General features: G+C 46.3%; 1 protein-coding gene across 10 annotated transcripts in view; it reads right to left on the bottom strand.

Moving 5' to 3' along the window:
* The window catches only part of KCNQ2 (potassium voltage-gated channel subfamily Q member 2), a 146,457-nt gene that overhangs the window by 11,675 nt on the left and 110,920 nt on the right, over positions 1 to 23,862 (bottom strand). For 2 of the 10 annotated variants that reach the window (XM_083744202.1, XM_083744205.1), the window contains 5 exons: positions 17,493 to 17,546; positions 9,826 to 10,049; positions 6,306 to 6,417; positions 4,492 to 4,623; positions 1,494 to 1,580 (listed from right to left, as the gene is read on the bottom strand). In XM_083744202.1, coding sequence (XP_083600328.1) covers positions 1,494 to 1,580; positions 4,492 to 4,623; positions 6,306 to 6,417; positions 9,826 to 10,049; positions 17,493 to 17,546 — 609 coding nt within the window. Of the gene's footprint in view, positions 1 to 1,493; positions 1,581 to 4,443; positions 4,624 to 6,305; positions 6,418 to 9,825; positions 10,050 to 17,492; positions 17,547 to 23,862 lie in introns of all 10 variants that reach the window. The other 8 variants (XM_083744209.1, XM_083744210.1, XM_083744207.1 and 5 more) reach the window with 5 other exon arrangements.

Below are 23,862 nucleotides of genomic sequence, written 5' to 3'. Positions count from 1 at the left end.
GTTTAGGAATGCTGGTATACTACTGATGGGGTCGGCGATCTGGCTCCTGCTGGAGCTGTGACATTCAATCCCTAACCGTTTTGGATCTCTCTGGTACGGAGCCAAGCTAAAGCCATGGCTGTGAGATACAACATGTTCCTTGGTATTAGAATTCCATTCTACCGTAACTCAGAGCAGGGGTTTTAGTGTGGCTGCCCATTCTACGAAGCAGAATTCATGTGTCGACAAGCAACTGAAGAAGTTTTTGTTCTCTACAATGGGAGTCTACTCTGTATTTCAAATTCATCTGCTGCTGTTTTGGTGTGTTATTCTCAACTGTTTTTAGCGCATTCTGCACATCACCTTGAGACGTGTATGGAAGGCGATTGAACGATTAACTAATTCATAATGAAACAGCAGTCTACATTGATGTAATTACAGTTTACAAGTTCTTGGTTGCACTAGATATAATTACTGTGTTTAAGGGTCTTGAAGCCTTCTTTAAGCCGCAGTTAAATGTTATTAACTAGAAATAAGTGAGAATAAACCAGGGGGTAATTGTAGCCTCTCTCTAGTACGATGCATTTAAGATTTTTTATGTATATTCAGGGAACCTTTTCCATATTGACTTGACTGCCCACATACCCCTGTGTGTCTGCCATGAGAATGTTGGGTTATGTTGCATGGACCAGCATCATTAGAACCACTGTTATTACTCCATGTGCGATGAGACCCCATTCAACACTCCCCCTGCAATTCTAGATGAATGCATGCTGTGAGCAAGCTCTCGTTCAGGGAAGCTTCTCTACCATTAGTAACCTTTTCAGTGTAAAACCTCAGATAAGCTTTTAGAGCTTATTGGGAAAACAATGTTCTACCATATTGTGCAGGAAGAATGTTGCAAACCAAAGAAACGTTGTGATTGGCATTATCCACAGGGCAATGTGCAACGTGGTTTCTCATCTCATCTATTGTAGAAGACACTTTGGGGCACATGGGAATTATTGAGTTTTCCCCTGTTCACCGAAGAGAATGGGTCCAATATGGAGGTCTGGATCTCAACCTGTGCATAAGACTTGAGCCACTAGTTAAAAACCTTCTACAAGTATTTTGGCATCATTGCAAGCCTATCTGGGCAATTTCTCTCCATTAGAAGAAAACGGCTCTCCTTGTTCTAAAGGAGACTGAAATTGCTGCAACACAAATGCCATGGCGTTTACCATCCCAAGCCTAAAAGCTGAGGGAGCCTCAAATGGTTCCATCAAAGGAAAATGATGGAAAATGGTGATGATCAGAGAAGTGTCCTTTGGCCATTTCCGGGTTTGCACTGCTGTGAAGGCCTACCTTTGGTGTCTCTAAAAGTAAACGTAAATTAAGCACATCCAGGAGAGCAAGCCATTCAGTGCAATATGCGTCAGCAGCACGTGACAAATGCCGTCATTTAACGTGGCATGAAAAGGGGTTGACAGGAAGCAAATGAATCAGGAAAAAGAGGCATTTTGGCAAGTCCTAACCTAGGCGAGTATTGGGGTGATCCTTTGGTTGAATACTTCTTATGCCGGGGAGTTGAAGGGGGCGGGGGACCCACAATCATATCTATCCTGGCGAAAATAAATGAGAAGAAAAAAGACACCAGCAAAACGCATAATGAAGCAACATGTCGGAGGAAAACTCGGTTGGAAAAGTTGCAGAGACAGGAAGAACAACTTAAAAGGAAATCAAAGGGAAAGAGAAGAAAGTTGAAAAAATTATAATCCGCTCAGAACAGAAGGCAGTAATCATACAACTTGATCATCTGGGAGCACACCAAATTCCGACATTTAATTGAAAGACTTGCAGAATTTCCAGCAACAATGGAATAGCCCTTCTTGTGTCGGAAAAGGGAAGCTGCTCCGCAATGGATAGGCAGCACATGCTACACAAGCTTGGAACGATTATGACAATATTCCATTGGAAATGTAGACTTCTCACCTGTCACATTACATGGAACACATTCTCAGCTGGTTTGAGAAAACAAGCTTTGAAGGAGGCAAACACACACCCACGGATGGGATGGGGCGAGAGACAGAAACAAGGCGTAGGGAAAATAATAATGTTACAACTTATGGCACACACCTCACAAGAGCAGCAACAAGTATCATGAGTGGTGAAGGAGGAAGTTGATAGGAGCCAACCCTCCCACCCACCCCCTACCCCCCAAAAAAACACACCCGCCAAAAAGACTGGGACAGTGCCCTTTGACAGATGAAATGTTCGTTTGAAGACAATTCTAAGCACCTCAAGTTCAAATGACACTTTACTAGAGTACAGAGTTTCTCTCTATCACATATATTAAAATTCAGAATCGGGTAGGGGCAAGTTACAAACCTGAGCAGAAGAAGCACAGAAAGAAGGTGCTGGACCCTTCCAGGAATTTTTCAGCTCAAAATTGCTTTCTATACACTGCTTTTATTTATTTATTTTTTTAAAAGATTTAAAAATTATTTATTAACATTTTGAAAAATGAACAATTAGGGTTTGTTTGCTTGTTTGTTTGTTTGTTAAAAAAATTAAAAATCACCCATGGGGGAAAAAGATAAAGGACCCCCAGTTCTTTTCCCTGTGGGTAGAAAAGCAGGTGATGTTAAGCTTATAAAAAACAAAATGAAGAAGGGTGAAGTATTTCCTACAGCCTTTCTCCAGTCAGGATGGCAACTCGCCTGGGTTCATGTTGGTTTCAAAATGAAACAAAAACACAGGCCAAACTGTAAAGTGCCGTTTGACACTCTGCTAAACTTTAACCTCCGCTACATTGAGAGGAAACAGATAACCGTTTCTCCAGGGGACAACTTACCACAATGTGAATATCATCCTGCCAAGATGGGAGGGGAATTTTGCCCCCTCTCCTGCTTCCCCCCGTATTTCAGAAATGTGGTAAATGTCCTCCCTTTTGACCGGGACGAAACAAACAACTGGTCTCCCAGCTTGTTTACCTGGTAAACCATGGCAGTTCACATGGTATGCTGGGTTTGTTTAAACGCTGGTCCTCTAGCTCTTGTTGGACTCCAACTCCCATCAGCCCCAGCCATTGTGGCCAAGAGTCAGGGATGATAAGAGCTGTAGTTCAGGAACATAGTTGTATTTGCACAATGAACGATGCGTTTCTCTAGTTCTTTTGGGTTCGGTTTTAGAGTCAGATGACGAGGCACAGCCAACAAAGCCAGCAGCAAGAAGTGTGAGAACTTAAGTGTCCTCTTTGGAGCCATCAGTCTTCACAGACTGCTCTCCTCTGGCCCATAGATTCAAGCTATGCCACTAAGACACATCTGTAAGGGGCTCTTAGATCCATCCTGGGAAAGGAAGGCTGAAACATTTTATCCACGCACTGATGCAACCAAGAGAGCGAACCTTTCAGATCAGCAGAATCCTAACTTGTTCGGTGGAGCATCTACTGAGCTATGGTGTCCACAGAAATAGTCCTAACACGTATCAATTCAGCGAAGGAACTCTTGTTACAGTTCCGATCTGTTTGCAATAACCTTGCAAATGTCTGATGTTTAAGTTAAAACCTTTCCAAGAACAGCTTATTAGACTACTGGGAGACAATCTTTGCAAATAGGGAAAAGGATAAAGCTATGACTACACTCAGATATGCAAGATAGAAAAAGGAAGACCTGTAGAGTTATAAAGTCTCATGCTACTGGGGACAGATGAATCCCTATGTTGTTCCATCTCTAAGTTAACAGTGTGTTTTGAATCAGAAGCCATATAATTATACATATTCATTGGCTTTTCTTTGCTTCACTAGTCCTTTCTACAAAAATAATTTCACAGCTGCATAGCAGAAATACACTCAAAATTTCTCTTTCCCCAGTCCCTTTGCTACACACAGGACATACGGACATTTTCAGATTCCTTAAATTTCAATCTGGACTTCCCAATGAAAATAATATTTACATTACTCTTGGGAACCTTAATGCAGACTAGATTATGCAGTCCCCACCCGTTCCGGCAAGGCTGCCATTCTGAAAATACTTGAGCACATATGGCTGGATCTGGGCTTGTCATACCCACTGAGACTCCGAAGAGCCAATCTGAGCCTCATGCTTTATACTGGGGTACCTTGGTTCTCAAACGTAATCTGTTCCGGGAGTCCATTCGACTTCCGAAACTGTTCAAAAACCAAGGTGTGGCTTCTGATTGGCTGCAGGAGCCCCTGCACTCAAGCGGAAGCCGCGTCGGACATTCGGCTTCCGAAAAACGTTCGCAAACCGGAACACTTTGCAGCATTCGGGAGCCGATTTGTTCGGCAACTAAGTCGTTCGTGAACCAAGGCTTGACTGTACTAGAAATCCAGTCCCTGCAACCCAAATATAAGCAGTCCTTACTCACAAAAAAACAACAACACCCTGTGGCTTTTTTCCTGGAGGAGAAGAAAGAAAACGTTAGGTGGGCGACGGTCAAAAAGGTCACCCTTCCACTTGCCCAATGGAGAGCAGGAGGCAGGAGGTTGAAAGAGGGGAGGGCTCTTGCCTGGACTGGAGGTTTTTGATCCTGGAAAGCATATCCAAATGTCCCGCTGAGTACTGCTCAATGACGTCCATGACATCGTACGGCCTCAGGCTCTCCTTGAACTTCCGCTTGGAAACCAGAAATCTCATGACACTAGAAGGAAGAGAGTGACAACGGGAGGCCTGCAGCCAAGTGGGTATTACCTTCCCTCTGTCTCCTTCCCCAGCTCCACCCCCCAACAATGCATTCATTTCTGCCCCATGCAAATCTATACCCACCCCACTCTCTGTGCTTGACAGACCTGGAGAGCTCTCCCACCTTGGCAGCAGCTCCCCTAGTGTGAAGGAAGATGCTGGGATTTCAAGGAGCTGCATGCATGCTGCAAAGACCAAGGACCAACCATGGCAGGGAATCATAGAAGGGACCTGGGGGTCATTTAGTCCAACCCCCTGCAATGCAGGAATCTCAACTAAAGCATCCAGGACAGAGGGCCACCCAACCTCTGCTTGAAATTCTCCAATGAAAGAGTCTCCCATGAAGAAACTGTATAGGCACTATTGCTATAAACCTTGAAGAGGTCAGCATTTATTGTGGTTGGGGCTTCTTAAGTATGAATTAAGGGCACTGATTTAGCTCAGGTGGTAGAATATGAGACCCTTAATCTCTTTTTTTCTCCAAATTTTTTATGAAAGGTAAAGGGACCCCTGACCATTAGGTCCAGTCGTGACCAACTCTGGGGTTGCGGCGCTCATCTCGCTTTATTGGCCGAGGGAGCCGGTGTGCAGCTTCCGGGTCATGTGGCCAGCATGACTAAGCCACTTCTGGCAAACCAGAGCAGTGCAAAGAAACGCCATTTACCTTCCCGCTGGAGCGGTACCTATTTATCTACTTGCACTTTGACGTGCTTTCAAACTGCTAGGTTGGCAGGAGCAGGGACCGAGCAACGAGAGCTCACCCCGTCATGGGGATTCAAACCGCCAACCTTCTGATCGGCAAGCCCTAGGCTCTGTGGTTTAACCCACAGCGCCACCTGCATCCCATAAATTTTTTTATAGCACAACTAAATAACACAAACAGAAAAACAAACAATACAAACAAATTCTTGTCTTATCCTTATTTTTTCTAAACATTGTTAGGTGAGCTTCCCCAAGTCCCCCTTATCTGTGCAAGCACACCAGCGGAGCCTTCTGGCTTTTCTGCCAGTGCATCTGCACCGCGTCGACCTCCCTAAACGCCTCTCTCCCCCAGTAAGCAACAGAGACCCAACTGCCAGGAAGCGAGCATGGCAGGTCCAACTCACCTGGCCATCTGCTTCTTCCACCAGCCGTATTTTATGTGCGATGCAGAGCCATGCAGAATCCTGCCTGGAGCAACTGAGCCCCTGGCATTGTTCTGTTGAATGGTTTCTTTAAATGTAAAGGTTCATCATTGTTCCACCCGATGTGTATGTCTTTAAGGGGCCAGAGCAAGGGCCAGAGCAAGATAAGAGACCCAGCTTTACAGCTGTGAAACATAGCAGGTGCTGCTGAGTTGTATTGATTAAGCTGTGTCAGCATTTGGGTGTAGTATATAAGGAGCAGCACCTACTTCTCCCATTACCCTGGGGGTTGGGTCTGGTTTGTTGTTGATGTATTTAGTGTAAATGGAGTTTTTGTTTTTGTAATTAAAACCTTGTTTAAGTTATTTTGAGTCCCTTTTTAATGCATGGTCTCCCCAGCAAGCTCTCTGCAGCGCTACCATACTGCAAATAGCCAACATCTTTAACACTGCTTGGACTTCCCATGGTCACGCTGCCCCCTTGTTTGCATGCACACATCCCTCCTCTCCCTCCTTACCACACTGCCCTGATGCTGACTTTAAGGCCCGGTGTCAGATCCTCGGTCACAAATTCGCAGTTGCAGCTTTTGTTGTCAGCATCAGGCATGTCTTCTCCGGGGAGGCAGGCATCTAGATAGAGGAAGGATAAATGCATAATAAGCTATTGCTGCAGAGAGTGACGGATTCCTGGCAAAATGTGCTGGGAATATAGCAAAGGCAAATGTGACTGCAGCTTATGACAACCTTTTCCCTTTCTCTTTAAGCTAGGTTTAGATAGCAGCTTTGGATAACTGAAATGGATGCTCCAAAATCAGCAGCTCCAAAAATCTGCAGGCTGTGAAAAATATCTTCATGTATGCGACAACGGCTACAAGAGTTTTAATAGCACAAGGTTGGAAGAACAAAGAAATCCCAACTAAAGAATCATGGCAAGAGAAATTGATGGATTATGCAGAACTGGCAAAATTGACACATAAGCCACGGGGACGAGGACAACTGTGATTTCAAATATGAATGGGAACCCTTTACAAAGTACTTGATGATGCAACAAAGTGAATCGGACTCCTTGGCAGGTTTTGAACAAACACTCACAAACTCTTTGTTGACAATAATCAGACAATTTATGGATTTATACAATTTTGTAACATGCAGAGAACAGTATTGACAGAGAAACCAAAGATTGGAACTGAGGGGAGTGGGGGGGGTCCTTTATGGGAGGGTGGGGGGAGGGAGGAAAATGGGGGAAATTAAGGGTGTGATATTTTTGGATAATATGTTTTGTTTAGGTTTCTAATAATAATTTATTTTTTAAAAAATCTGCAGGCTGGCTTACAGCATTAAAAAAAAATACATCCCTTCCAATTAAATCACATTTCAAAACAAGCGTTGCCTCAGGGATAAATGGTCAAGGGCTACATGCTGGCAGTAATCACTACCCACTGCCTTGCAGGATATCTTCAGGAGAAGAAAAGGCTAAGGAGTAAACCCTACAAAAATCTGAAGAGGAGTGCCTAAGACAGATGGATGGGGCCTTTTATTCCTCCTTCCAGCAACTCCTGCAGCCAATTTGCTCTGCTTTCCTTTGGAACACATCAGAGAGGCCGAGAGTGTTAATAAATTTCATTCTCTCATTGCTGTTGGATCTCATAATCCACTGTTTACATTCCATAGTGATAGGAGTGTGAGAACGGAACTCAGACACTGCACTTCCGTTCTGTGTGCTTTTGTACTTTCTCTCTTTGTTCTCTGCTTTCGGACGGACAGGACATGTGTGAAGCTGCTGCTCACACTCAGCCATGTTTGTTGTTTTGAACTGCTGTAAATAAAGAAACTTTCACAATGCCAAATACCTACAGCCTCGCTTCTTGCGGATACTCTGCCATTGGTAATAGCGTGCCGACAGCTCCACTGGATGTGGGTTGCTGGACACTTGTGTATGAGGAAAGGATGTACACACAGAGAGAGGGATATTGTTGTCTGGGCAGCCCAGGACCTCCACACACACTGCCCAGGCTTGCGCCACAGAGATGTCACCTGTCACTGCCTCTCAGCCTAACCTACCTCACAGCAGGCATGCCAACTCCTAGGTCTGGGAATGTTCAGGGATGCAGGAGAGGATATATTGTTTGATTATAGCCTTTCCAACTTGCGTTAACAAGTTCACAATTTAGCAGAATAACATTCCCCTTTTTAAACTCACAGCGGATGCGTTTGCTCAGCCTCGCTAAAGCCTCTATAATAACTGTTCTGATATTTTCCCCTTATTCCCTCATAAAAGATAAGACACGACACAGTCTTTTATAAAAATGTAAAAAAGTTTACTCACTCACATTCTGTTCACAATCGGATCCCAGAAGGCAAACTTAGCTTAGAAAAGTAACATACACCTGGAAACAATCTCATAAGGAGACAGTCCCTTTGTCCTCTCTTGGCTGGAAGCCAAGAGGAGAGGATCTTTGGCTAAGCAGACGTTGCTTCTTCGATGCATGTAGTGTAAGGGAGAGAGATGGCTGCCCTGCCCTCTGCTTTTGTCCTTACCTGCACAGGTGAGGCCACACCCACCTCTAGTCACATGCAGAGGAAGTCTGTCCCAGCCCAGAAGGAAACAGGAAGTTTACCTGCTGGCTGGACAAACGTTCCTCCCCCTGTGTAAACATGTTCACTCTAGGAATGTTGTACTTGACTGCTCTTGTGTTTCACATCCCACACTAGAGGCAGGTCTTTGGGTGCCTCAAAATCTGCTGGCACAGGGCCAGGCCCCCTCAGTGTTGAGGGGGCAGAGGAGGCCGATCACCAAGCCAAGCATGGCATGGTTCCGGAACTGGCTCCTCCTGAGAATGATAGAAGTCGTGCCATGCTGGGCTCCACGCTCAGCCTCCTCCCAACACTGTGATGTTGCACGCATTATGTCGCATGCCAACACCACACATCGGGGGCCCCCAATCTTGGGTACAAGATGGCACCTCTGCCACACAGGGTTGTGGGGATTAAATGAAGTGGCAGAGAACCACTGACACTGCCTTGAGCTCCTGCGTGGGGCAGTTCAGGAGGACTCTCAGAGGAGGACTGCCTGCTGAGAGCCTGGAGGGGCCTGCTCTTGCCTCTCTCCACCTGGCCTAGGGTGGGGCCTGACAGGCTTCACAAGGACTGCAGCTGCTGCTCAGCAGAGAGGGCTCCTCTTTTCAATTGTTTATCATTTTTATCTGTGTCGTTTTAAATAAGACCATCTTGGCTGTGAGCCCTGGAAGACCTGCACCCTGCCTTGCTGGCCTTTTCCCATCTGGCCTGGGAGAGTGGAGTGTGGACTGACTCCAGCTACAAAAGCTGAGGCTGTTGAACAGATTCTTGGGCTGGAGCATTGTTTACAGGGGGTTGAGAGAGCTTGTTGCTGTTATTGTTATTGTTGTATCTTTAGTGTTAGATCTTATGATTTATGTGGAAATTGTTTCCATTTGGTTGTGTACTTTTTGATGTGTTTTATTTATTGCTTAGGGACGCAAGTGGCGCTGTGGGTTAAACCACAGAGCCTAGGACATGCCAATCAGAAGGTTGGTGGTTCAAATCCCCACAATGGGGTGAGCTCCCGTTGCTCGGTCCCTGCTCCTGTCAACCTAGCAATTCGAAAGCACGTCAAAGCACGGGCGGGAAGGTAAACAGCGTTTCCGTGCGCTGCTCTGGTTCACCAGAAGCAGCTTAGTCATGCTGGCCACATGACCCGGAAGCTGTACACCGGCTCCCTCGGCCAATAAAGTGAGATGAGCGCCACAACCCCAGAGTCGGTCACGACTTGACCTAATGGTCAGGGGTCCCTTTACCTTTACCTTTATTTATTGCTTATGACACTTGTTATGTTTGTAATTATGTAGATCTTGTCATGTTGTAAGCCATTTTAAGCAGGGTTTCAACTATGGAAAGGCAGCATACAAACAAAACGATGATGATGATGATGATGATGATGATGATGATGATGATGAAGCATGGCTTATAAATGCAATGAATGAACTCATAATATATCACCACCACCCTGAGCTGCCTCACCTTCTGAATTTTGACGGGACGCAGCTCCCTTCATGCGGAAAGCCTGCCTGGCTCGGCTCCTGTCTCCGAAGCTCCAGCTCTTGGGCACTTTGCTGGGACTGTCTTCGATGCTCTGGTCCGCACTAGGGGACCTCCGTATCCCCTGGGCCTGAGGAGAACCTTTACCTTTTGTGGCCGCACCTCGAGGGCTGGAGAAGACACGATCTTTCAAGCTGACCTTTTGACTGCGCACAGAGACAAACCAAGACAAGAGACCAAAAAAAGAAAAAAGGGGAGGGGGGGAGACAAGCAAGGGGAAGTCACTCCAAAAACACCACGGCGGCTCCCCTTCAGCCATTCAAAATCGATTTGTCTTTCAAAGCAGCAGCGGCTGAAGCGGCGGCAGTGAGATGTGGCTTTTAAAACACTAGACTGGTTCGGGGAAAAAGGAATTTTGGGGAAGGTTTCCATGGCGATGGATGGAGATGAAGTAGGGGGTCGTTAATCGAGGAGCGTCGATGAGAAATGGATAAGTAAACAGAAAGTGGTCTTTGGATGTTAGGGTCTGTCAGGGGCAAATGGAAAGGCGATGGGCACAAAGCGGTAGCTGTTGTACACAGGGGAATGGGGGTAAGGTTCAACTATTCAAAATCTGGACCTTGATCCTTGTCTGAGGAGGATAGTGAAGAAAGACTCTTCCGAGATATACCTGACAGAAACCACTTCTGCCAGTATCAAAGTCTAGAGAGCCTGGATCGAACAACCAGGCTAACACGATGTGGATGCAAGACTCGAAACCTTCCTGATTTTCTCACTTGCGAAGTGTGAAGTGGGAGAAGAAGACCTTAGAAAGTGGGTAACTGGCCTCATTACCCATCATGCAAAGTTCTGTGTCACGGCCAAGAAGGAGGCAGCCATCTTGCATAGCATTTTACGCTTGCATTCTGTTGGATGGCTTTCCCCTACCTAGTTCAAAGGTATTTAAGGGCATTTTGTGAGCTTGATCTTTTAGGACGGTTATTATATTTTATAGATTTATATGCTGCCCTTCATCGTGAGATCTCAGGGCGGCTCACAGAATAAAATACAAGATAAAAACATGAAAACAAGTGGAGCAAAACAGGGAAATGATAACCGGCACCATTCCCACAGACACATATAAAAGGCTGTAGAATATTAGTCAGCCAAAGGCCCGGTTGAAGAGGAACATTTTCGCCTGGCGGCTAGGATATCCAAATCTTCCTGTATGCCAACTTTTCGGCTTTTTCTTCCTGTTCCCCCATCTCCACCAACATCCGCTAGACTATTCTACGTTGATAACATCTGCTTTCCTGCATATAAAAAGTAGGCTACCTGCGCACAATCGCATCATCGAGGGTTTCTGGGTCAGATTTCCCACATTACATTACTGAAGATTGAATCCCAGAGTTATGTGCATCTGAGAATTCAGCTGTGCTTTTATTTAACCTCCCACCACATTAACTGCTAAACAGTTCACCAGCATGTGAAAGCCTTTCCTGGAAAGACAGAATGAATTCACATAGGATGTTTCCTGGTGGTTACTAGCCATGATACTTAGAAGTACCACATCTCTGCCCAGAGGCTTGAAGATGCTAGAGGTGAACAAGGGTGTACAGCTGATGCTGTCAGACTCTCTTTGTCGGGGGCCAGGCTAGAGCCAAAATCCAGAAATCGAAGCTCTCCTGTTTCATCGCTGCTGCTTCATTGCTGACCGGACAAGAGACAAGGCTTTCATTATATATTGATCAGGCTCCTTCCTCGCTTTCACCTACCAAGACCCCCTTCCATAAGGCTGCTGAAGAGGAAGAGGTGAGACCACAGGAGCTCTCCGTCAGCTCAGGTGACTGACCAGCAACTCCTCCTGTCTTTGAACTCTCCATTCCAGCTACAAGATTGCTACAAGAACCCTATATAGCAAAGACCTAATCCCAGAGTTTGCTTTGTTCCTCCACCCTCCTCCTCCCCTTTTCTTTTTGTGTCGCCTGAAGGCAGGGACGGTCTTTTTTATTGATATCTGCAAGCTGCTCTGTAAGCCTTTTTTCCCCTTCAAGAGCGGGGAAATAAATAAATATGTTAACATTTTTGATAAACCCTTCTCAAAAAATAAATAAGATATTAAATAAATAAATAAAAATAAAACCCAGGTCTTTCCCGAAGCGACTCTCATAGAGGCTTTTATTTCTGCAGCTGCTTGCCTTTCCCTTCAGGAATTGTTTAGTAACCTCTCACTGTGCTTGGTTATGCTTTTAAAATAAAATCTTACATTAATTATGGGGAACTGCTAATGCACTGAAACGCAGTCCCTGAAAGCCCATTACTCATAATGAAAAGGAACTCCCCCCCCCCCCACAAACCTCCTGGTGTAATGGAAAACAAACAAGTCTCTAAGGACATAGGCAGACCCCCCCCCCCCTGCTGTGTTAAGGTTTTCCTTCAGCCAGGGACCTGTTTTCCAAACCAAACAGCTGCAACACGCAGGGAAATTTCTACAGGGGAACAAGTGCAGTTCGGAACTGGAAAGGAGGTGGGGCAATGGCAGGCCTTTGCAGCTGATTCAGGACCATGGCTCTATCTATACAAAGTCACAGAATCCTAGAACTGGAAGGGACCGCAAGGGTCATCTAGTCCAACCCCCTTAATTGCAGAAATCTTTTACCCAATGTGTGGCTCAAGCCCACCATGGGTGTAGCCTGGGAGGCAGGGAGCAGCTGCCCCCCCCAAAAAAAGCAAGTCAATAAATAAAAATATCTAAAAGCAGAAATAATCAGAATATTTGAAATGCTCGCTGACGTCACTTGGGTGATGTTGTGTCTCATTCTAGCGACGCAACTGGCAATCTGGCTGAGTGACAGGCAGTGACGGATTTATGTACAAGCTAAACAAGCTATAGCTTAGGGCCTCACCCTCTTGGGGGGCCCCAAAAAATTAAAGAAGAAAAACCTGGATGTACATTTCCAAAATATAAGACAAAAAATAAAGTAAAATAAAACCTACATACAGCAACAGTGTTTTGTGTTGTGTAGGCTTCTATGATGTAAATCATGGGCCCCGCCTGCTAGCCTGCTCCCTAAAATATCACTGGTTTGCTCATTTCTGTATATAGGGTGCCTACATTCTGCATTTGCAAATGGCTTCAGATACCTATTAGGTCCATAAATTACCTAATAATAATAATAATAATAATAATAATAATAATAATAATAATAAATTTTATTTATATCCCGCCCTCCCCAGCCGAAGCCGGGCTCAGGGCGGCTAACAACAATAAACAGTACAAAAGTATAGCACAAACAACACTCTAAAATCATTCATTATAAAATTGATTCAAATCAAGCCACTGGCAACCATTGTGCCAGAGCTCCACGAAGATTGCCGAGGGAGGGAGTCAGGCTGTGCCCTGGCCAAAGGCCTGGTGGAACAGCTCTGTCTTGCAGGCCCTGCGGAAAGATGTCAAGTCCCGCAGGGCCCTAGTCTCTAGTGACAGAGCGTTCCACCAGATCGGAGCCACAGCCGAAAAAGCCCTGGCTCTAGTTGAGGCCAGCCTAACTTCTCTGTGGCCTGGGACCTTCAAGATGTTTTTATTTGAAGACCGTAAGTTTCTCTGTGGGGCATACCAGGAGAGGCGGTCCCGTAGGTACGAGGGTCCTAGGCCGTATAGGGCTTTAACGGTTAAAACCAGCACCTTAAACCTGATCCTGTACTCCACCGGGAGCCAGTGCAGCTGGTATAGCCCCGGGTGAATGTGGTCTCGCTGCAGCATTCTGCACCCGCTGGAGTTTCTGGGTCAGTCTCAAGGGCAGCCCCACGTAGAGCGAGTTACAATAATCCAATCTGGAGGTGACCGTCGCATGGATCACAGTGGCTAGGTCAGGGCGAGAGAGGTAAGGAGCCAACTGCTTAGCTTGGCGGAGATGAAAAAATGCTGCCTTTGTTATAGCTGCAATCTGCGCCTCCATGGAAAGGGAGGTGTCAAAGATTACACCCAAACTCTTAACGGATGGTGCTGGCACTAATTGCACCCCCGCAAGAGATGGGAGTTGCCCCCCCGATCCCATATCGTCCCGTCCCAGCCACAGGACCTCTGCCTTCGAAGGATTTAGCTTCAACCGGCTCCCACGTAACCATCCAGCCACAGCTTCCAAACATCTGGGGCTGAGTCAGGATGGCCATCCATCAACAGATAGAGTTGGGTGTCATCAGCATACTGATGGCAACCCAGCCCAAAACTCCGGACAAGCTGGGCGAGGGGGCGCATAAAGATGTTGAAAAGCATCGGGGAGAGTATCGCACCCTGAGGTACTCCACACACCAAGGAGTGGCGCGATGACAATTCCCCCCCAAGCGCCACCCTCTGTCCCTGACCAGAGAGAAACGAGCGCAGCCATTGAAGGACTGTGCCCTGAATCCCCACATCGGCAAGGCGGTGGTCCAGGAGTTCGTAATCGACCATGTCAAAAGCTGCTGACAGATCTAGAAGAATCAGCATATATTCCAGAGGAATATAGCATATCTAGAAGAATATAGCATATATTCAACACAAAAAACAGCGACAATTTGTTGTTGACAAAGGACAGCTGGACACATAAAGGGCCCCATTACCTTCAGTAGCTTAGGGCCTCATCAAACCTAAATCCGGCCCTGCATAACTCCATACCCTCCAACATTTCTCCAATGAAAATAGGGATGTCCTAAGGAAAAGTGGAACATTCTGGGATCAAATCAGAAACTTGGATGGCTTCTGTAAATCCGGGAATGTCCCTGGAAAATAGGGTCACTTGGAGGGTCTGCAAAAAGGGTCTGCAGAAACTAACCTACCGTGCAAAGGTAATATTTACATTGGCCCATCCTCTTTTGCCCGTGGCCCCAACTTACTGTCATGCGGCCCTCAGAAGGTTTCATAGAAGAGTATGAAGCCCTAAGCTGAAAAAGATTTCCCATCCCTGACATAAGGAAAGGGAGAGGAAATCTATGCAGGATCTATGCTTTAGTGTGCTTTAGTGTGTTGCTACCGGGTGGCACTGTGGGTTAATCCACAGAGCCTAGGACTTGCCGATCGGAAGGTTGGTGGTTTGAATCCCTGTGATGGGGTGAGCTCCCGTTGCTCGGTCCCTGCTCCTGCCCACCTAGTAGTTCGAAAGCACAGCAAAGTGCAAGTAGATAAATAGGTACCGCTCTGGCAGGAAGGTAAACGGCATTTCTGTGCACTGCTCTGGTTCGCCAGAAGTGGCTTAGTCATGCTGGCCACATGACCCGGAAGCTGTACGCCGGCTCCCTCAGCCAATAAAGCAAGATGAGCACTGCAACCCCAGAGTCGGTCACAACTGGACCTAATGGTCAGGGGTCCCTTTACCTTTACCCTAAACGATGTATTTAAAAGATGAACCATTAAGTGCAAAAGCTTCTGGCACCTTCCGGTATCCTGCTCCAGCCAATATTAGGGCGAAACAACGTTTTGCCAAACATTTTTCAGGATGTTGCCATATTGCATGTTTCCTTCTACACATCACTGGTTGGCTGTCATTTAAGGGTGTTTGTGTGTGTGTAGGAAAACGCACAATATGACAACACCTCAAGGATTAAGCGAAGCTGAGAGAAAAGATACAACATGGATGGCATTGCTCCTGCTAGGTTTATATATACATATATAAATCATGCCTTCGAGATCTACTCAAAGTGCACAGCAAATGAATTTTGCTCTTGGCTCTGAAATGCTTTACATAATATAAAATGTTGGCTGCTTTCGGTTTCACTTTCTTGCAAAATCTCTCTCATAGGGCTGCATCTCTCTGCACAACATCTCAGGGAACATTTTAGTTCTCTTTCTACCATCACTCTACCAAGGATTTCTCTGAATTTTACTTGCATTTTGGAGCAGGGGAGAAACACACTATCTGACTTTTCTTTTTGCTCTTGCCAACTCCTAGTATTGTCAGTTCCCTTCAGGACGACTAATTCCAAAGTACCAGCACATTACCATAGCTTATCACAACTCTTAAAAACCACAATTTTATCCTGAATATTCAAAGCTACTATGGGAAATGATTCTAATAATCATACTGCGTGCAAAGTAACCCTAAGCATCATACAACCCAAGTTTTGAACCCAAGCTTATCTTCCTAATGCAGGTTGCAATTCAATACCTATTTACTTGGGAGTAAGTCCAATGTATTCAATACATAGGATTGTGGTGGTAGCCCCTTGCCTCTTAATGGTGGGATACTTAACAGAGCTCTGGCATCTTATAAATGAAAGACTGATGGTTTTAGGAGCTGGATTGGATTCCAAAAACGGACAAACAGATCACATTTTGCAATTGACAAACATCAATCACATTTCGCAAGCATCCTGTGGCATTCTAAATCAGCCTTGCACTGGCCAAGTCCACACTTAAGTGCAAAAAATAAAAGATGAGTCCACTGTCCAAAGCATGCAGAGGGAAGAATTAGTAGTTTAATAGCCCTAAGAGAAGACACATGGCCGCAAAGTCTTTCAAGCTGATTTAACTGTCGCAGAGACAGACGGATAAGAGATGCTGCAGGAACTGGAATCTGGGATTCAGTCATCTGAGTTCCCACTCTCCATCAATGCCCAAATCTTGCTCATTGGTACTTGCAGTTAGGCAGTTACGGGTCTTGTAGCTACAATGTGCGGAAGATTAGTGGTCTGTGACTGCATAGTAGAAGTGCCGGAAAAGCCATGTTATGTTTTCAAGTGCCACTAATTCAGAGCTATGAAGGAGAAGCCCATTCACATGTATTCAGCCCAGTGGGTTTACAATACAATCAATATACCGTATTTTTCGCCCTATAGGACGCACTTTTTCCCCTCCAAAAATGAAGGGGAAATGTGTGTGCGTCCTATGGGGCGAAAGCAGGCTTTCACTGAAGCCTGGAGAGCGAGAGGGGTCGGTGCGCACCGACCCCTCTCGCTCTGCAGGCTTTGCGGACCTCTCCGCAAGCAGCGGGAGCGCTCCCGCTGCTTACGGAGAGTTGCCTGCATGCCGAAGCCTGCGTGCGCTGAGCTCAGCGCGTCCAGGCTTCGCGGACCTCTCCGCAAGCAGCGGGAGCCAGCGCTGGGCTCCCACGGCTTGCAGAGAGCTGCCTGTTTGGGGGCTGGGGCGGGGGAAGCTCGGGCCTCCCCCACCCCAGCCCCGCACCTGGGGGGGGGGGGAATAATTTTTTCCCCTTTATTTCCCCCCAAAAAACTAGGTGCGCCTTATGGGACGGTGCGTCCTATAGGGCGGAAAATACGGTATGTACTTCCAAATTCAAATTCTTTAATAATAAACTGGGAGACCCCAAGTTGCGAGGGATGAGAGTGGGTTTGGTGTTGTCGTTTTTCAGGGTTTGTTTTATTTTCCAGGGTAGTGTTTCCTCCGAATACCCGGTCTCTTTTGTCACTATTAACCTTATTAGCTTGCTAAGAAAGACTCTGACTAAGGCAAGGTTACAGCTTGCGGTTTCCGCACTTGGTCTCATTGGGGAAACACAGAAGCAGGCGATGTCGGCTGGCCATCAGAGGACATTCTGGAGGGCCTCCCTTTGCACCTCTATTAAGCAGATGAGTGGTCAGAACAGAAGGCAGCAGGGGAAAGAAAGAGACAGAAAAGAGAGAGGATGAGCCGTGCAGCTTTGGATTAGTTCAGTGCAAAGCGATTCCCGTGGTACCTAGAGTTTCCTGAGCAGCATCCACAAAGTGACTTTCTGGACGGATTGCTTTTACTGGAAATGAGGGGAGAGTAGAGAAATTAGACCAGAGGGCTCATGCCAAACAGGAAATTTTGATCAACTGCAGAAAGTGATGTGGAAGGGACACATTCATCGGGGATATTATGGAGCCAGGATTGGGGGGGGGGGGGGGGTGTTTCGTTTTCCGTCAAAAGCAAAGCGCAATAAAAGTGTGGCTTGGGGACAGCTTTGCAATAAAAAAAATAACTCTACAAACAGTCCCTTCTGCATCAGAAATGTCTTCCTCGGCCGCAACATCTCTAACGGTACACGGAGCCCTTGAAAATGTTTCTCAAATCAATTAGGAAAATTTTCATTGTGATTTCCCGCCTCCCAAATATTAATCCTGCCATTTTCCATGCTTGCTAAAAACTGGCACTTTCCACCTCCCAACGCATTGGAGGGAGAAGCAGAGATACTTTCCCTTTTCTTTAAATCTATAGCGTCAAGATTTACTCTCAAGTTACTCTGAATTCTGCAGTTTCTCCCAGATATTAATTATCACCATTTCCCAATGCTTGCAAAGATCTACTTATTCGGCTAGCAAAACTTACGGGAGATAGCTTCCCGCTGAATTCAACTGAATTATATATTCCATCTCTGCTCTTATTTTGCCATTTTTATTTGTCCTAAATATCAATTGTTAGTGTTTTTCATTGGCATTTGGCATCTTTTCTCCAATGTTTTAAACCAAGAGAAAAGCACTAGGCCTAAAAGGTGTGAATTTCACCCACAGAAAAGAACAAGGCAGAGGTGTTCATTGCGCTATCAATCAAATGAGCAGGTGCATTTATGCATGAGCCACTATACATGACCCAGAGCTGCCACAGCTCTGCCACTATTGCCCCTTCTCTCTGTGGAAACGTGTGATTCTCTGTCTTTTACAACATCTGGTTTGGCCCAATGAGCCACCTTCCTTTCTATTCTTTTCCACCCCACATGAGCTGTTTTAGGAAGTCAAGAGGGCACACCCTGAGAGCCCGACTCAGTACCATTAGCAACCTCTCGGCCACATTTAAAATGCAGAAGGGGGTAGCCTCTTTGGCTTGTGCTGGGGAGGGGGCAGGGAGGAAGGGTGACTTGAACTTGGCAGCGCAACGCTTCCGTTCCAGTAGCAGAAGGGATGTTGAGCATCGCTCCTTCTGCTCGGCAACCTCCGCTGCAAGTTCAAACGGAATCCGCCCTCTCTTTCTCGAGAACATCCGGCTCCGTTTTCCTGGCAAGGCACCAGAGGTGTCTCTTCTTGAAAGAACAAGACCACTCGTCAAATACAGTAGGCTAGGGGTTTCCTGGCACAGGGCCAGACTAACAGACACAGATTCTGCGAATCTCCTGCAGGCACCCCCAGTAATACGAGGGGTTTAAAAACAAACGGAAGGGCTGCCTTCTGTCAGTTGATATTTTCATCAACAGCCCGACCACAAGTCCATCCGCAGCTCCTTCTGCCCCCAATCTCTGGAGGGAATAGTTAAAACCTTAATCTACAGCATCCCTTGCCAGGAACCAGAATTCTCTGATAAACACAACCCCATGTATCCCTATTAATTTTTCTATGCTGATGAGACTACCATTTGAAATGATTCCAGAACTTTTTCAGCAAACCCAAACTACCTCAGATTACCACCAATTTGGCGGGGGTGGGGTCAGTTGCCCTGTGGTGTTTCATCTCCCACACAACAAACACAATTTTTAATTATTATTAATTTAAATTGCATTTGATTTACTAAGCTGGGGTTAGCTAACATGGCGTCCTTCTAGAAGCTGTTGGACTACAACTCCCATCATCCCTGACTACCAACCATGCCGGCTGGGGATGATGGGAGTTGTAGTCCACTAACATCTGGACAGCACCATGTTGGCAACCCCTGCACTAAAAGCAATCTGCCCCTATTGAAATGGATGGGGAAAGGGAAACTAACATACACTGAAGAATAGCCAGCCCAAGACATTTTGGCACCTGAGGCAAACTGCAAAATGGCAGCCACCAAGGAAGAAAGGGTGAGTGAAGATCTACATCAAAAAGATGGGAGGAAAAAAAGATCTATGTGGGGATCTACTGCATCTGTGGTTCCTGCCGCCTAAGGCGGCTGCCTCATCTCGCCTCACAGGAGATCTGGCCCTGCACTGAAAGATAAGTGGCGTCCATTCTGTCCCCAGCAATTTCTCAAAATAGGACAAGGGAAATCTTAGCATTTGGCCTATATCACGAATTCAATTTACATGTGATCATATCACTTCAGGAGCACAGAAGTAGACCTTTCTATTTGGAGTGGGTGAATGGTGATATTCTGTACATTCTCTACCTGTCTTAAGTTACTTAACTCCATTGTCTTCAATGGGTCTACTCCAAGTAAACTACCATGCACTGTTTTTGGAATGTGGTACTAATGTGATTAGGACGCGGGTGGCACTGTGGGTTAAACCACAGAGCCTAGGACTTGCCAATCAGAAGGCTGGCGGTTCGAATTCCCGCGACGGGATGAGCTCCCGTTGCTCGGTCCCTGCTCCTGCCAACCTAGCAGTTTGAAAGCATGTCAAAATGTAAGCAGATAAATAGGTAACGCTCCGGCAGGAAGGTAAACGGCATTTCCGTGCGCTGCTCTGGTTCGCCAGAAGCGGCTTAGTCATGCTGGCCACATGACCCGGAAGCTGTACGCCGGCTCCCTCGGCCAATAAAGCGAGATGAGGTCCAATAAAGCGACTGGACCTAGTAGTCAGGGGTCCCTTTACCTTTACCTTTACTAATGTGATTAAGGTCAAAGGTCAATGAAGAAATGCTAACCTGAACTCAATCCATTTTCGAACATACAGTGCAATCACAGCTTGTACGCATTTAACATGTGCGATTTCAACTTTATGCATTTGAAGATCAGCTGGTTGAAATCACACAAATAAAAGGCACAGAAGGTGAAGAGCTTAAAAGCTCTTTATTATTATTTTTTGCACAGGGTTTTCCCAGCATGGAAAGAGCTTTTAAGCTGTCAGATTTGCTTACCGGGCTCTGGGAGGCTCTTGCAAGATCTCAGATGGCACCATGATAGTGGTGAGACCAGAAGAAACAATGAAGCCCGTGTGTTTCTTCAGGAAATGACAGGAAAGGGAGAGGAGAGCAGCAGTAGATGGTGCTGCTTGGGACCATGAGGAGCAGTGCAAGTCTGCGGGGGGCGGGGAGCCAGGAGCGTGACACCAGCAGCCAAGCAACTTGGGGACCACACAGAAATAGTTTGGGGGCTGCATAAAGCCCACAGTCTGCGGGTTGGGGACCCCTGCTGTAAAGGAAAACCACCTGGGTGGACATTTTCAAGCACTCCTAGAGTGACAAGATCGCTGTGCATGAAGTAATCAAATGGCAAGGTCAATAATAATAATAACAATATAATAATAATAATAATAATAATAATAATAATAATAATAATAATAATAATTTATTAATACCCTGCCCATCTGGCTGAGTTTCCCCACCCACTCTGGGCGGCTCCCAATCGAGTGTTAAAAACAATACAGCATTAAATATTAAAAATTTCCCTAAACAGAGCTGCCTTCAGATGTCTTTTAAAGATAAGATAGCTGTTTATTTCCTTCACATCTGATGGGAGGGTGTTCCACTGGGCAGGTGCCACTACCGAGAAGGCCCTCTGCCTGGTTCCCTGTAACTTGGCTTCTCGCAGCGAGGGAACCGCCAGAAGGGGGACCTGAACGATGGGGGTGGAGACGCTCCTTCAGGTATACAGGACTGAGCCCGTTTAGGGCTTTAAAGGTCAGCACCAAAACTTTGAATTGTGCCCGGAATTAAGAAGCAAAGCACTTTGTCACCTGTTATCATATGTTGGCAGGAGCAGGGACCGAGCAATGGGAGCTCACCCCGTCACGTTTCGAATCCCCGTGACGGGGTGAGCTCCTGTTGCTCGGTCCCTGCTCCTGCCAACCTAGCAGTTTGAAAGCACATCAAAGTGCAAGTACATAAATAGGTACCACTCCAGTGGGAAGGTAAACTGCATTTCTGTGCACTGCTCTGGTTCGCCAGAAGTGGCTTAGTCATGCTGGCCACATGACCCGGAAGCTGTACTCCGGCTCCCTCGGCCAATAAAGCGAGATGAGCGCCGCAACCCCAGAGTCGGTCACGACTGTACCTAATGATCAGGGGTCCCTTTACCTTTAGCTATCATACCCATTGGGATATGAAGAAAGGCAAGGACACGCCTGTTGTTTGCTTTCTGGCTTTTAGCACTACATCAGGGGTCGGCAACCTAAGGTCCATGGGCTGCCCATGGAGGTCGTTTAACCAGCCCATGGACCGCAGCTGCCCGCTCAGTCAGCTCCCAAGCGCTAAACCGGCACGGAGCAGAGCGGGGACCACCTTCCGCGACGCTGGCCGGCTTCCCATTGGCTGAAGGAAGCTCCTGCAGGCAATAGGAAGCTGAGCACACCTTTTCCGTGCCAGAAATAGCGTTTGCGCATGTGCGCACACTCCGGCCCACCGTGGCGTCTGTGGGACCATGAACTGGCCCAAGCCACAAAAACTTTGCCACCCCCTGCACTATATGGTGAGCGCAGGAGGTTGAGAGTGTGTGTGAGAGCTAATGGACAGAATGCCACACGGTCAGTTTGCAATATTTTTTGGTACAGAAAGTACTGGCTTAAAGTGTAGAGATCTTTTCTATTCTGTTCGATTCAAGAGGGTTCTGGAAGCTTCTCTGTCTGATACAAGCTGGTGCAAGCTGGAAGTTTCTAGCTAACAACAAGCTTCTGTTCCGCCTAGAAACAAGCAGAAGGTTCCTGATGTTTTGGTTATTCTTTCAGAGAAGCTGAGTACAGCTGGTTTAAACTGGTTCTGTTATTGCTTTCACTCAAGGTTTTGCTAACTATAATAATAGGAAGCAAAGATCCCCTGTGTTGCGAACAGGAAAATATGGCAACCTTAAAGCAACACGTCACGCTAATAATTTGATTACAACACTTTGCTAAATTGTAAATTGATTACTAAATTGTATCTTCATTCAAATTAAAGTGACATACAATTTATACAAGGTAACACCAACTAATGTAACTTAATCTAATTTACCAAAGTAGGGGATTTGGGGGATTGGGGTATCAAATGGAGAATAATTCAAGTTTGAGGCAACATGCCTTCCAAAATAAGTACAAAGTCCCAACCGCAGCACAGGTGTGCCTGGTTATATACACGACTTATTCACTGAATCAGTGAAAGCTGAACCATTTGCAACTTATGCACCCTCTCGGACATCTTATTTGCTGAGGAACAAAGTTTGAAACAGTCAGTTATCCAGGAAGGACTGTCCTGCTACACTGGAGCAGCAACTTCTTTCAAAATGTTCACTGCTAAATATATGAATAAGATACAATTTAGAAGCTATATAAAGTGTTGTAATCAAATTATTGGCCTGACATGTTGCTTTTAGGTTGCCAGACTAGAATAATAGGCTAGAAGGAGCCTGGGTTTCACTTTCTGTCTCTCTTACCTTCTGGTGTGGGGTTCTGTACATAGTATGCTTAGTGTTAAGGTTTTAGTCTTATTGTAAGTTTAAGTTAGGGATGGGGTGGCGCTGTGGGTTAAACCACAGAGCCTAAGACTTGCCGATCAGAAGGTCGGCGGTTCGAATCCCCGCAAAGGGGTGAGCTCCCGTTGCTCGGTCCCTGCTCCTGCCAACCTAGCAGTTCAAAAGCACGTCAAAGTGCAAGTAGATACATAGGTACCGCTCCGGCGGGAAGGTAAACGGCATTTCCGTGTGCTGCTCTGTTTTGCCAGAAGCGGCTTCGTCATGCTGGCCACATGACCCGGAAGCTGTATGCCAGCTCCCTCAGCCAATAAAGCAAGATGAGCGCCGTAACCCCAGAGTCGGCCACGACCGGACCTAACGGTCAGGGGTCCCTTTGCCTTTTTAAAGTTTAAGTTAAGTCTGCTGCAACTGGATTTCTTATGAACTCTGCCGATCCTGAAGATGTATGGATTTGTGACCATTATGCTCATTTGCCTTCAGTAGTAGTAAACTCTGCTGGATGAAGAACTGATTGCCTCTGGTCTATTGTTTTGTTTTGTTTTGTGTTTTTGGAATCCTGCAATGTTTTTATGTTTTTTAATCTGCTAGCTACACATTGGGGTCTCCTTCAGATCAATATGAGCGGAATACATACACACTTGGATGGAGTAAACCTGGGTACAAAAGTCTAGTGAGTCATGATGAAGCTCACTGGATGGCCCTGGGCTGGTTCAGCTTCTCTTGGCTTGGCCTCTCTCACAGGGTTCATGTGAGGACAACAGAGGAAAGAGGAGAGGAGAGGAGGAAGCTAG

Source organism: Podarcis gaigeae (assembly GCF_964106915.1).
Source record: "Podarcis gaigeae genome assembly, chromosome: 6".
NCBI classification, from domain to species: Eukaryota; Metazoa; Chordata; class Lepidosauria; order Squamata; family Lacertidae; genus Podarcis; species Podarcis gaigeae.
Note: the sequence above shows the minus strand (reverse complement) of the source record. Positions and strands in the feature narration are given on the sequence as shown.